Here is a 13321-nt window from a genome sequence, read left to right as displayed (position 1 = left end):
CAGCAACTGCAAACGTTAAAACCATTCTTAGCTCACCAACCGGATGCGGCCACAACTAATGGAAGCGGAGTGGAGCTGGGACTCAAACCAGGTTACGCACGCACCGAGACACGAAGGGATCGGCAGGTGCAAAGACCCTGAGGCTGGAAGGGGCGTGGCAGGCCCCGGGGCCTCAGAGACCCACGTGGCCACGCGTCGATGAGCGAGGCGCGCGGGGCGCTTCCTAAGCCTTAAGAGGAGACTTGGAATTTGGTCCAAATTCGGCAGAAAGCCCTTTGGGCGCATTGAGGGAAGACGGGCCCTTGATCGAATCCGCGTCTTGTAAAGAGTCGCCTGCGTGCTGCTGCGCGCGAACAGAGCCCGGAGCTCCCCGGGGGCGGAGGGCGGAGGCGGCGCGGCGACCCCGGGAGAGACGAGGCCGCGGTGGCCTCGCCTGGGGAAGCAGAGCCGGGGATGTGTTCGGAGAGACGCCGCGAGGGTGAGTCGAGAAGCGGCCCCCGCGCCCGCGGGGCTGTTCAGCGCGGTTCGCAGGCGGAGAAACGCGACGTCCCGCTCGGCGCGCTCCCGGCCCGCGATGTCTGGCCGCCCGGCCCCCCGCCCGGAGCCCGCGTCCGTCGCGCCGCGCCCCCCAGTCCACACCCCTCCCTCCCTCCCCAACTGCCCCCTCCTCTGACCACACCCCCCCCCCCCCCCGCCCCATGTGGCCGGAGGAAAACGTTGGTCCAAAGTAGTGGACACTCAGAAGGCGAAATCGATGCCGCAGGGGACGGGGCGCCCCGCAGTCCCCCGCCCCCGCCAAACACAGACCCAGAGATTCACCTCTAGGGACTCCTCGGTCGCGGTTCCCTAGGCGGCTCACGCACCCACCGCGAGAAACCCCCGGAAAACCAGCAGGAAGTCGGGGCGTCGAAACCGGGCTCCCTCCGCACCCGCCTCACAGAACGTTCGTCGCCGCGTCGCTGGCGACGCGCGCGAGACTCGCGCCGCACGCGCCCCGCCCTGCCCACGCCCCCTTGGTCGGCGGGAAAAGGAGGCGGAGGGGGGGGGGCAGTTAGTGCGCAGGCGCGTGCTCGGAGCGTGGCTGGGCTCGGACCGCCAGCCGGAGCACGACTCCGCGCCGGGCTCAGCGCGCAGGCGCGAGCTGCCGGCCTCTCTCAGAGTCAGCTTGAGAAGTGCGCACGCGCGCAAGTTTCTGGCAGAAAGCAGGCGAGCCCGGGCCGGCGCGGGGCCTTGTGGGAGGGCTTAAGGAAGTAAAATGGCGGACCTGGCGAACGAAGGTAGGGGAGGCGCCGTCGGGGGCCAGCTGGCGGCCAGGGAACGGGCGGCGGGAGGCCCAGGGGCCACAAGCCCGAGGGGTGAGCACCCCGGAGTGTGGGGGACCTGTGTGCTCCGGGATAGCGGCCCAGCGGGCCCCACAGCCGCCCCCCATTGCGTCCCCTCAGGCTGGGCTCACCGGCCCGGCCCATCACTCCCGGCAGACTCGGCCCTGCCACCGTCCGGCCAGAGGCCTTGGGAGGCCGCGGGAGCCACGGCCCTGAGGCCCTTCTGCCTCCCGAGCCAGGTCGGGGCCTGAAGGGGGCGGGAGGCGCGGCCCTAGCGCCTTGGCCTCAGATGTAAATAGACCTCCGGGCCTGGTGGCCGTCCAGCGCGCCACGCTCCCTCCCGCACCCCCTCGTTCTCGGGGACCGGGCTTGCCCCTTTCCCTGGCCTGGCGCCGAGCAGGCCCACCCCCGAATCCTGTGGGGTTCTCGTCCTACGTGGGCCTGCCCCACGCCGAGGATGGAGGGCACCCGGTCTGTTCCCCCACCCCCTACCCTGAACTCGGTCCCCCAATTCCCGCCAGTTCCCCCACATCCTTAGTGGCGACCTGAGAGTCACGCCTCGTCTCCCTGCATTTGGGCCTGGCCGCAGGATATGGACCGCTGAAAGCCCTGGCTGCTTTTTGGCCCTTTTTTGCTGCACTGCCAGAGAGAGACAGACAGAGAGAGAGAGACAGTGTGAATTCCCTCCTCTCTGGAGCGCTGACATCCCACCCGAGCGTTTTTAACAAGGTTACCGTTCCAAATCCCCCGGAGAAGGCACTCCATAAGCTGATGTCGGCTTAAATCAATAGTGGTGTTGATATTCGCGGTGGCTTCAGGACTTCCGAGACCTGTTTTTAGCTCCCTCCGTTCCTCTAGGTGCACAAGTGTAGTTCAGGCGACCTATCTACCTGCCTGATCCTGATTCCCCCGCACTGTGCTCCCTGCTCCTGGAGGGTGTCCTGAGGTTTCCATAGGGAACCGTAAGAAGGCACGAAAGAAGTCACTGCCCGCCCTGGCGAAGCGTTGGGGATGATTGCAACGCCCCGTTCAAAGTCTTGAATCCTGTTGTAATACTCCTCACAAAAGAGCCACGAAGTAGGGACCATCAGGCTGTTCTCTTGGTGAGGATACGCAGTTGGAGTGGTTGAGTCACTTGTCCAGGGCAGGTCACGCTGCTCGTGAGGAGCGGAGATGTGAAGCAGGTGGTCTGGCTTCAGCGCCCATGCCCCCCCCCCCCATACAGACACCCACACCCCCTGCCGTTCTGTGCTGTGTCTCTTTTGTGAGACAGAGGAGCCACGGAGGGTTGGCGCATTCCGGTTCACGAGATCTAGTTAAAGGCAGAAGAGGGTGTGGATACGTGGGAGTCAATACGACGTACTTTATGTATTTACATATATGGCCCGTTCGGTTTCTTGGGCTCGTTCCTCTGAAAAATAATACCGTTAGCTATTTAGCTGGCAAGATGGGCTCCTTCAGGAATAGCAGAGAATTGCAATTTAAGACAAGCAAGCGATGGCAAAACCATAGGCCAGTCTCCCAACAAAGGACAGGCACATTATTTCAGGAAGTAGGGGACAGTTGGGAGAAGTTGTTTCGAATTGCAAGGCTGTTGGAAAACGAGCAGGATGATGACAGTTTCTCATTGGCTGAGTTGCAGGGGCAGTGGATTTCTTACAGGAGACCCAACGTACCTCTTCTGTCAGGGCATGTAGCTGATCATTGTTTCCTGTTGATGTTTCTTCTGTTGGAGGCTGTAGTTGACAAGTCGCCCTTTAATGTCTGTTCTCCTCTGGCCTCCTTTTCTAGCCCACAGGTCCACTTTAGTGAGGTTTTTCCTGTTGTTAATTTTCACAAACTCAAGACTCACATATCCACCGTCGTAGTCGACATCTGCGTTTAAATGTCTAAAGGGCGCATTGAACAAAATCCCTATCTTTCCCCCCCGACACCTGCCCATCCGACGGTCTTCCTCCCATGTGCAGTAAGTGGCAAGTCCATTCTTGGAATTGCTTAGGCCAAAAGCCTTGAAGTCACCCGTGACTCCTCTCTGTCTCTCACATGCCACGGCAAATCCTGTCACTTGTACCTTGATGTGTTTCCAGAAGGCGCCCACTTCTCCCCACCAACGTTGGTTTCCACCCCTTGGGCCTCCCTTCCACCCTTACCCATCTAACAACTCAACCCGGCAGCCACAGTGGCCCCCTGATACCTCCCTGTCCTCCTGTCCCCCCACACTCTCCCTGACTTGTTCTGCGTGAACCACTCTGGCTTCCTCACTGTCCCTTGAATGGACCATCCACTCCCTCCGTGATGCCATTGCTTCCCCTGCCTGGAGCAGTCTTCCCCCAGATATCCCTGTGGCTCACTCCTTCGTGTTTTTATTCAGACGTTCCTTTATTATGGGGAACTTCTCTGCCTACCTATTTGCGATTGGATCCACATTCCCTGTTCCCTTTGTCCTGGTTTATTCCACTCCACAGACTCACCATCATCTGAAATGCTAAATTTACTTGTTTGTTTGACTACTCCTCCTCTAGAATATAGGCTCCACGAGGACAAGGATTTCTTTCTGTCACGATCACTGATGGATTCCCTACACCTAGAACAGTGCCTGGCGCAACATAGGTATCCAAGAAACGTTTGTTGAATGAATCCATCAGTGAGGACCCTTATTGTGAGGTATACCTTTGAGCATAAAGGGGAAAGCATGGGTTCCTGTTTTCCAGGGATACCATTTCTAGCATATGTGCTGACATATGAGCTATTGATTGCGTAATTGAACAGTAAGTATAAAATAGAGGAATGGAATGTTTTGCACCTAAAGTTTTTGCCTAATAAATGCCACACACACTTGGTACTTTGCGTCTGACACCAGTTCTGGCATAGTTGTCCCCAGGATATCAAATCTTAGTGGCTTTTTGGCTTGTACAGCCTGCTAGAATGCTTAATTTATGATCTGCTATGTAAAGCAGGGCTTTCTCGCCTATGCATTTCGAAGCTTTAGGGACTGCCTAAAGGATGCGTGCTTTTCCTCTTGCTGGTTTAATCTCCAGTCAGATGCTCTCTTAGCTTCTGTCTTTTCAAACTGGTATTCCAAGCTGGTCCTTCTTCAACACCCTACCCTTCTGTCTCTCTTCCCTGGGCCATTGCCACCTCTGTGTGAGTCTGAGGCAGTGACTGTGCACCTGAACTGGGCGACAGAATCACGGGGGGAGCTCTCTTAAAACAACAAAGGCTCAATCCCCACACCCCACCCACTCCGATTCTGTGAGATGTGGGGTGGGCCCTGAGCTTTTGTACAGTGAGAAAGCAACATGGGTGATTCAGACGGGCAGCCAGGGCTGAGAACCACTGGCTCGAGTAGGACAGGTTAGGTGTGCTGTGCTAGTGCACAAAGAAACGTTTCCAATTGTGTATCTAATACGGCATCTTGTTGGCCTTCGTTGCCATGGTGATCTCTTCAGGGATGGTGACAGCAACTCCCACAGCCCTTTCTTAGTACTCCAGTAGTCTGTGACTTTTAAAGTCCAGTTGGAATGCTTTTCTAGGAGAGAGGGGGAGAATGTGTGTGTGTGTGTGTGTGTGTGTGTGTGTGTTTGTGTTTATCCTCGTATCCAGGGATATTCTATTCTCCTTGGCATTTTGCTGTTGATATATCCTGAGCTCATTAATCGTCCTGTCCCTGGAGTTATTCTGCATCATAGATGGATGTCAAGATTTGAAGGCAGAATTTTGTCTCTGGTAAAGGTAAATGGGCAGGGGTAAGTAAAGTGTATTTGAGCTATAGGCCATCTCACATTCCACATCCTGGTGTTAAAAGATACCAGATACGTAAGAATCCTCGCCGGCCTGCGGACATGGGTGGTGGAAACCTGGGAGATGGTATGAAGCAGCGTTCTTAACTTTGGTCCTGTTGACATTTGAGCCCAATGATTCTGATGTGAGGGCTTATACTATGCACTGTAGGACGTTTAGCAGCACGGCGCTGTCCTTGATTCTACCCACTAGATGCCGGCAGCACACACCCTCCCCTGCACGCCTGTCCGGGGCTCATGACAACCAGAAGTGTTCTCAGACACTGCAGAACGTCCCAGGGCAGGGGGTGAGAAGAATCACCCTCAGTTGAAACCCGCTGGTATAGAGTAATGGCAGGGCACAGGCTTTGCCTTACCGGGAATCGGGTTTCTCTTTTGACTCTGCCGTGTACTCACTGAGTGACTTTGAACAAATATCTTAACCCCGTTGAGCCTCCGTTTTGTCACCGGTACAATGAGAATCATGATAATCGTGTCTATTTCATGGTTGCTCTGAGCACTGGATGAATTAATGCATATAAATTATTTAATGCCTATCTCCACACACAGTAATAAAGTCAGTAGAAGGCAGCTATTTTTGACTACAGTGGACTCCTGTTGCAGGCTGGTTTGGCTTAAATTCTCAGCAGAGAGCAAGAAGTGAGTGTCAATACTGCAAGTGAATCCAGCCCACTGAGTGAGATGGCCCCCGGGGTGAGCTGTGAGGGGAGGCCAGCGGAGCTGGGCTGTCAGCCCTCCTGGGTTCGGCCTTGCCTTCCGTCCGATCGTGTGGCCCAGGTTTCTCAGACTCAGTAGACACTTGTGAGCAGGTAATTCTTTGTTGTGGTGCTGCGCCTTGTAGGATGTTGGTCAGCTTCTCTGATCTCCTCTCTCCCTCTCCTCCCTCCCCCAGGCATGACAACCAGGAGTGTCCGCAGACATTGCCCAGTGTTCCCTGGAGAGGCAAAGTTGCCCTCAGTTGAGGAGCTCAGATCTAGCCTGACCAAATGTCACTCTAGAGATTTTCAAGGGTGGTTTGGCTTTTCTCAGTTTTCACCTTACTTGTTGACATAAAGCCTGACCCTTGAGAGAATGAGATGCCAGTGAATTTTTATGGTGGATCCAGAACTCCACAAATGGTTAGAATTCTCAATTCGCTCAATTCTCGCCGTCCCCTTCCCCTGCCCTAAACTTAACTTTTAGGCTAAGTGAAGTGGTATGTGACCTCAGAGGCTGTGGAATCTTTATAGACTTTGAAGACAATTTAAGTTTGGGCTCCGTTGTATAGACAGAAAAGGTCGTAGTTCTGCAGAATTTTTGAACTCTGCGTGAACTGTGCATGGGATTGCCCAAGCAGTCCTCTTACCCTCTCACGGTCGTTGGGCATCAGAGATAGTCAGGGCCTGGTGTGTGTTTATACTGTGGAGGAATTGGGGCGAGTGGAGGCAGTAGGAATGAAGTGAGTCTAGAGCAGACAAGTTCAGAATGGCATTTGGAAGAGTGACGTGTGGCAGTGGCAGAGGGGGCATTTCAGGCGCCAGTTGAATTCCAGCCTTGTTAGTGAGTTCGCGCACAGGGAACAGGCCAGGGTGGAGTGGGAGATGAGGACCATTTGGGGAGCGATGGGATGCATTTGGGGGATCTGAGAGGGGCCTTTCTCTGGTTGGGAGAACCCTGAGAAGGCAGGCATTAGAGGTGGCCGTGGTAGCTCTCCATGGTACTTGGAAGCAGTCCGGAGGCAGGTGGGTTTGCATCATTATCTGTTCAGGATCTAGTGGTGCTGGTGAAGGTGGCCGCAAGCAGCAGGAGTTCTTTCGTGTGGAGGGGATTTGTTTTTGCCACCTATGCACCTTACCCTTCCAGGGTCCCGTGGAGCCGTGTTCGGTATGACTTTGCACTACTTGGTAGGGCAGCAAATAGCATAGGGCCTTAGAAAAGCCCCCCGCATGTCCACACTTTGCTTTGTCCTTGGCAGTCTCGGCATTCAGGGTGCTGTTGCCTAGTACATGCCCTGAATCTTAACCCTGCGTGCACGTCACACTTTTTTAAGGAACCTGTTGAGGGAAATAAAAACTGACGCCTGGGCCGCCCCGTCAGCGATGGTTGCAGGAGGTCCTGGGTGTCTGTAGTTTTACAAAGCTCCACAGATGTTTTATGATACGAAGCCAGAGTCAAAAACCACAGGCAGAAGTGACAAACTTGCTTCAGGGGCAAGCAGACATGTTTAATTTGGCCCATTTAAAGGTTTTTGTTTGTTTGTTTTTAATTAGGGACCAACGCTTAAGAATTCAGAGATTTCAGGGGGAAAAATGATCCAGGTTTCTGGTTTCTCTTGAAAAGCAGGAACCAGCCTCTTCCAGTGGTCCTGCACAGTAACGAGTAGCCAGGACTGAGGAGCAGCTGCCGCCCTTAAGATAGATTGTGTGCCCTCGGGGACACCGCAGTCCCCACCGAGTAGCCTGGGACCTGGCCCACCTCCTCCTTTTCCGGTGCCTGCCTGACCTTGGTTGGCATTTGGGTTTCAGCCCTATTGTACCACGTCTCAGACGCAGCTGTCTCTGCACGTTAACATGGAACCTCAGCATAAAGCTTTTGACGGCTCTGTAATGAATTCAGGATTCACTGTCCTCAGAATGCTGGGACTCGGAGAACAGCATATGGCAGCAATTCTCCAAGATGGTCCAGAGGCCTCTTGGAGTCCCCAAGACCTTTTCAAGGGGACTGCAAGTTCAGAACGATTTTCATCACAATACAGGGACATTGTTTGCCCTTTCCATTCCCATTCTCTTGTGAATGGACAGTGGTGGTTTATCCAAAGGTTACAATAGTGTGGTACAGCAACAGATGGACTGTAGAAGCAGGTAGGAGACTGGCTGTCTTCTCTTAAGCCAGACGTTAAAGAGATTTGTCAAAATGGAAAATAATGCCGCTTTTCTCACTAATTTTCTTTTATTTTAAAACTTATTTTTCATAAAAATATATCGTTCAGCTAAACCTTTACTGACTTACTACCTTAAATAAGTTAGCGTTTCGGTATTTTCTTGGTTTTAATTTCTAACATGGTAAGTGTCAACAGCTGTAGCCAACATTTACAAAAGCTCTTGGAGATCCTCAATAATTTACAAGCCTGGAAAGCGGTCTCGAGACCAAGAAGCTTGAGCACTGCCGGCATGTGATCGTGGAGCCTGTAGTGAGATCGGCATGGGTTTCTCCCTCGTCTCTCCAGCCTGGGGCAATTTTAACCCAGGACTGCCTGGCAGGCTCTGGTTGACTCCTCGTGGCACAATTGGTTTGTGTCTTACCTCTGCCACTCACTTGCCCAGAATCTTGGGCAGCGTATTTGACCTCTGTTCCTGCATCTGTAGAATGGGGATGATGCTCATCAAGCCTGAGGGTCATTGTTGAGGGAGAACGTGTGTCGGGTAATTGACCCACTGGCATGTGGAGATGTGCTGTCAGTTACTACCGGATGTTACTCTTCTGGTGGATGTCCAAGTAGAGAGAAAGCTGCCTTTGGATTATAGCCGTGTTTCTCCACTTAAGCATAATTGACATTGGGATGGGTGGGGACTGTCCTATGCATCACAAGATGTTTAGCAGTATCTGTGGCCTTTATGTGATGCCAGTGGCACCCCCTGCCCCTGGTCACAACAAGGAAAAACATCTCCATACATTGCCAGATGTCCCCTTGGGCAGAATCGCCTGAGTTTTAAGAACCCCTGAGTTAGGGGAGTCCATTGAGTCCCAAGAAACTACATTACCCAATCATCTGACCTACTGAGGTCCTAGGATGCTGCACACATTTAAATACAGAGTGTGGGGAGGGAGAGGAGAGGTGACTCACAGAAGCTAGGGACCACCCCAGTTTGTCCCGTCTGACCCACTGGGAACTTACTTTGGTGTATAATGTGAGTTAGGATCTAATGCAGTATTTTCAAAATAATTAATGCAAAGTTTTCAACCTCAACACAGTTAGCATTTGGGGTTGGTTTATTCTTTATGGTTTGGGGATCCTCCTGTGCGCTGTAGGATACTGATCAGCGTCCCTGGTCTCCACCCACTAGGTGCCATTAGCAGCTCCCCCACACTGTGATAACCAGAAGTATCTCCAGCCATCGCCTGCTGTCCCCAAGGGGCCCATCACCTGTGGGTGAGAAGCACTGGGTTATGAAATGAAATAAAACTATGCAGGAATAGATTGTTTACCAACTGGAATTTAGGGCTCACCTTCCCAACCCTTTTCCATTGTGGCCTTTTGGCAGATGAGTGGGATCATGTACTTCATATCCCTGTTAAGGAGGAACCATGACCTTCATTCAGCACTGTCTCAGGTTCAATGTAAGGACCTTCAGGGATGCTCTGGGTTCGGGCCATTCCATTTCACAGGGGCTGGGGCCAAAGGCCATGTAAGCAGGGAGAGTCAACTGGGACAGTGTGCCTCCTTCCATTCTTTGGCCTGGGAGCCCACGGTCAGTCATTTGTGGTGGGTCAGTAGCACTGACTTCATGGGCACGAGTTCTCCTCCGGAAGACTGGCCCATGTAGGGCACTATGCTTGGCTGTTCCTCTCAAAGAGAACTTGGTATTTGCAGAGATGGGAGTGGTTATTCCATGCACGTGTTTAGAAGGCAGGCCTTGCTCTGTGTAGTAAGTTTAAAATGCCTTTGCTGTAGTTGAACTCCCCCAGGTTTGCCACACAGAATTTCAGGAATTTGCCGACCCAGAAAATGGCTGTGTCACATTTGTAATAGCAGAGTGGGAATGGGGCACATGGTTTTTGCAAATTCGGCTTTCTCAGGTTGTGAGGACACAGACCACCCTTTACTCAGAGGGGAAAGGATGTCTCATAGTGTTGATGGCGGTAGCCCATGGGGATCTAAGAGTCCAGGGCCTGGATCAGTCATTATCAGCACCGTTGGAGGGCCCCCCTGCTTGTGGGGTCTCATTGCCACAGGAGACAGGCTTGTTTTAGCTAACAGCGTCTGCCGCTGAGTGAGCAACACGTACTTTCACAGCCCCTTTACCATCCTCTGTCTTCCCACAGCTGAGGCACCAGCCAGCTCAGTCTCCACAGTCTGCCAGAGTACCCACTTGGCCCCGTCTCCAAGGCCACAGGACCAGCCCGGGTTGCTATTTGCCCCACCACTCGTCACCTAGATGATTCCTGAAGGCTCCTCACTGGTCCCCTCTTTTGTGCTTGCCTCCATGAGACCTGTCCTCCTCACCACCCCCAGGGAGACGTTCCCCAGCATTTTATTACCAAACCTTTCTCACACACAAAAATAGGAAGAATTGTGTGAGGACCACTGCCAGCGAGATCCTTTAAAAATACAAACCAGGTCGGGGCACCTGGGTGGATCAGTAAGTTAAGCATCTGACTCTTGATTTTCGCCCAGGTCATGGTCTCAGGATTCATGAGATCGAGCCCCGTGTCGGGCTCTGCGCTGACAGCCTGGAGCCTGCTTGGGATTCTCTCTCTCCCTCTCTCTGCTCCTCCCTCCTTCTGTCTCAGAATAAATAAGTGAACTTAAAAAAATAAATACAGGGGCGCCTGGGTGGCTCAGTCATTAAGTGTCAGACTTCGGCTCAGGTCATGATCTTGCAATTTGTGAGTTTGAGCCCTGTGTCAGGCTCTGTGCTGACACTTTGGAGCCTGGAGCCTGCTTCGGATTCTGTGTCTCCCTCTCTCTCTGTTCCTCCCCCACTCACTCTCTGTCTCTCTCTAAATAAATAAACATTTAAATAAATAAATACAAATATAAACCAGATCAAACTCCCCTCCTTGGTCTCCTCCTCTGGCCTCTAAACTGGATAAATCCAGACTCCTCACCATGGACCCCAACCCCACCTACTATGTTTTTTCTAACTCTCCAGCCACATTAGCCTCTGAATTCTTTCTGTCCTGAGGACTCTCGTACCTGGGATGCCCTCTGCACAACACACTCTGCCGTCACCTGCCTTACTCCTTTAATGTCTGAGGTTCAAATGACACCTTAGGGAGGCCATACCCAACCATTCCCCCTACAGTACCCTTCTCCCGGTACTCTTTCCCACCGCCCTGTCTTATCTTCCTTATAGCACCTCTTGTCTACCCTTCATCCTGTCGCCAGTGCCAGACATGGTGTCTGGCACATGGTAGAGGCACAGTAAATCGTGTGGCTGCAAGCAGGGTTTAACTGGTTAGCCTTCCTTCAGGTCAGGGCTTGAGGGATTCTGAACAACTGAGCGTTTGAGTTGTCCCGGAATCTGGGCAGCTTTAGACGGGGCCTCATTTTGAGGCATTCATCATTGTTGGGGACCTGGGGGTTGGATCCAGTCCTTGAATCCAAGACCCATGCTTTAAGGTGGCATCAATGTGCTTGCAGTTTTCTGGGTATAATTATAATAATGATAGTAATGCCGAGGTGGAATCCCCGCTGTGTGCCAGCCACTCCGGAAACACTTTGTGTGCATAATTCCATTTAACCCTCCCTGGGACTGCCTGGGGGATAGCACCATCCCTGTTAGACGGCCAGGGAACCGGGAAGGTAAGTTGCAGTGCCCAGGATCCCAGCCACAAGTGGTTGAGGCCAGTTTGAATGCACACAAAAATCAGAGCCTGCATTTCATCAGTTTTGGTCTGCTGCCTCAGCAGAAGTTCTGTAGTCCTTAGGTTTCCTTCCTGTGGGGGTGGTTTCCGTGGTCTTTCCTGGAACTTTCCCCCAGCCTTTGGCCACTTTTATTTCACCTCAGCTCTGCCTGTGTCTCGCCACCTAGTGGCAGAGTTAGAAACGTGTGGCAAGACTGGCTCCCTGAATTCCGTTCTTTTGGTGAAGTTGCTGACTTTGTATGATTTATTTAATAAGTGTATGGGGTTTCTCTTGGATTCAAGGCGCAGAGGTGCCCAAAACACAGGTTCTGTCACAGCCACTTATAGTCAGGGCGACTGGGGCGGAGAGGGAGGGACAGAAGGGCTCGACTGCAGGGCCGATTTGTGTAGAAGGCGGCAGAGTGAGGCTTGGCCCCTGGGCTTGGCCTCAGGGGACCCGAGGCATCCAGCTTGGAAGTCAGACTCAGGGTTCTGGTCCCAGCTCTGCCACTTACCAGCTTTGTGACTTCGAGCGAAGCACTATCTGTCTGAGGCGTCTCAGTCTTATCTCATGATTTGCAGATCAGAGATGATAAACAGTGTGTACATCACAGGAATGTGATGACATTAAATGAAATGAGACTGGGTGTGTGAAGCACCTGCTGCTGGGTCTAGTAGAGGCCGTTCAGTAAACGTGGGTTGCGTGTTGCTCACACTGTTGTTTGAAGTATGGGGACACAGCAGCGTCCCCAGCATAGATTACGGCATTGAAAAGTGGCTTGGATTTCAGTAGGTAAAGATAATGGCAGGATGAAGAGAGCATTCCAGAAAGAAGTGCGTAAAATAAAAGATAGCATCATCTCCAAAACTATGCCCTGTATGATCTCCCTGAAGCCAGCTGGGAGTTGCTTGGGGAAGAACATATTCTAGTACTGAAAAAGGAATTAAGGGGCCCCCCATCCTCCTAGTTGGACTGGGTGGCCACTGAGCATTTGGGACACCAAGATCAAGAGAGGCATCACCTAGCAACAGCATGTTTGAGATTATCTATTCTTCACCAGAGAATTAGTCTGCGAATAGAGTTGACACATCAGTGACAAATTCACCTTTATGTTGCTGCACTGAACTGTTTATAATAATTCCTGAGCAAAGAAATAACTTGAAGGGTTGAGATAGAAAGTGTTGTAGGATTAAAGCAGTTGTCACGTCTTAACAGACTGTTATTTGTGTTGCCAAGATGCTTTCCATATTTTTTGCACAGATAAGAAGATTAAGACACATCAGCCCAGGATTAAAGCTCATTTTACACAAGTACCTTGCTGACATTTTGGTCAAGAATTCCAAGTGGCTTTCCAGATGGGGGCCGTTTCCTGGCAGGTGTTTGAGTCATCATTTAGGAGGGGAATAAACAGAACAGGCAAAGATATTCCAGATTCCCTTCTCTGTGTTTTCCTGGGCCTACATATTTTCTTCTGTTTAGTTTAACAGACAGTCCTGAGAGACAAAGGTTGGAGGCAGCCACTGGGGGTGTCAGAGCTTGTTGGGAGGGCGGGGCTGCTGGTAGTGTCTGTGTACTTTACTCCTTGCACAGCGTGGAGAGAATGGGTTTTCGGCTTAGATTCTGAACATGTTCTGCAGGGCATTGTGTGGTTG

At 52.3% G+C, this 13321-nt stretch overlaps 1 protein-coding gene across 8 annotated transcripts in view; it reads left to right on the top strand.

Annotated features, from left to right (window-relative positions):
• Positions 1-1058: 1058 nt before the first annotated feature.
• The window catches only part of RANBP3 (RAN binding protein 3), a 55289-nt gene continuing 43026 nt past the window's right edge, over positions 1059-13321 (top strand). For 2 of the 8 annotated variants that reach the window (XM_045491693.1, XM_045491692.1), the window contains exon 1: positions 1166-1277. In XM_045491693.1, coding sequence (XP_045347649.1) covers positions 1256-1277 — 22 coding nt within the window. In that variant the 5' untranslated portion in view covers positions 1166-1255. Of the gene's footprint in view, positions 1278-13321 lie in introns of all 8 variants that reach the window. The other 6 variants (XM_045491699.1, XM_045491698.1, XM_045491690.1 and 3 more) reach the window with 5 other exon arrangements.

This window comes from Leopardus geoffroyi, chromosome A2 (assembly GCF_018350155.1).
Source record: "Leopardus geoffroyi isolate Oge1 chromosome A2, O.geoffroyi_Oge1_pat1.0, whole genome shotgun sequence".
In the NCBI taxonomy this organism is placed as follows: Eukaryota; Metazoa; Chordata; class Mammalia; order Carnivora; family Felidae; genus Leopardus; species Leopardus geoffroyi.
This window is presented reverse-complemented; position numbering and strand designations above follow the sequence as displayed.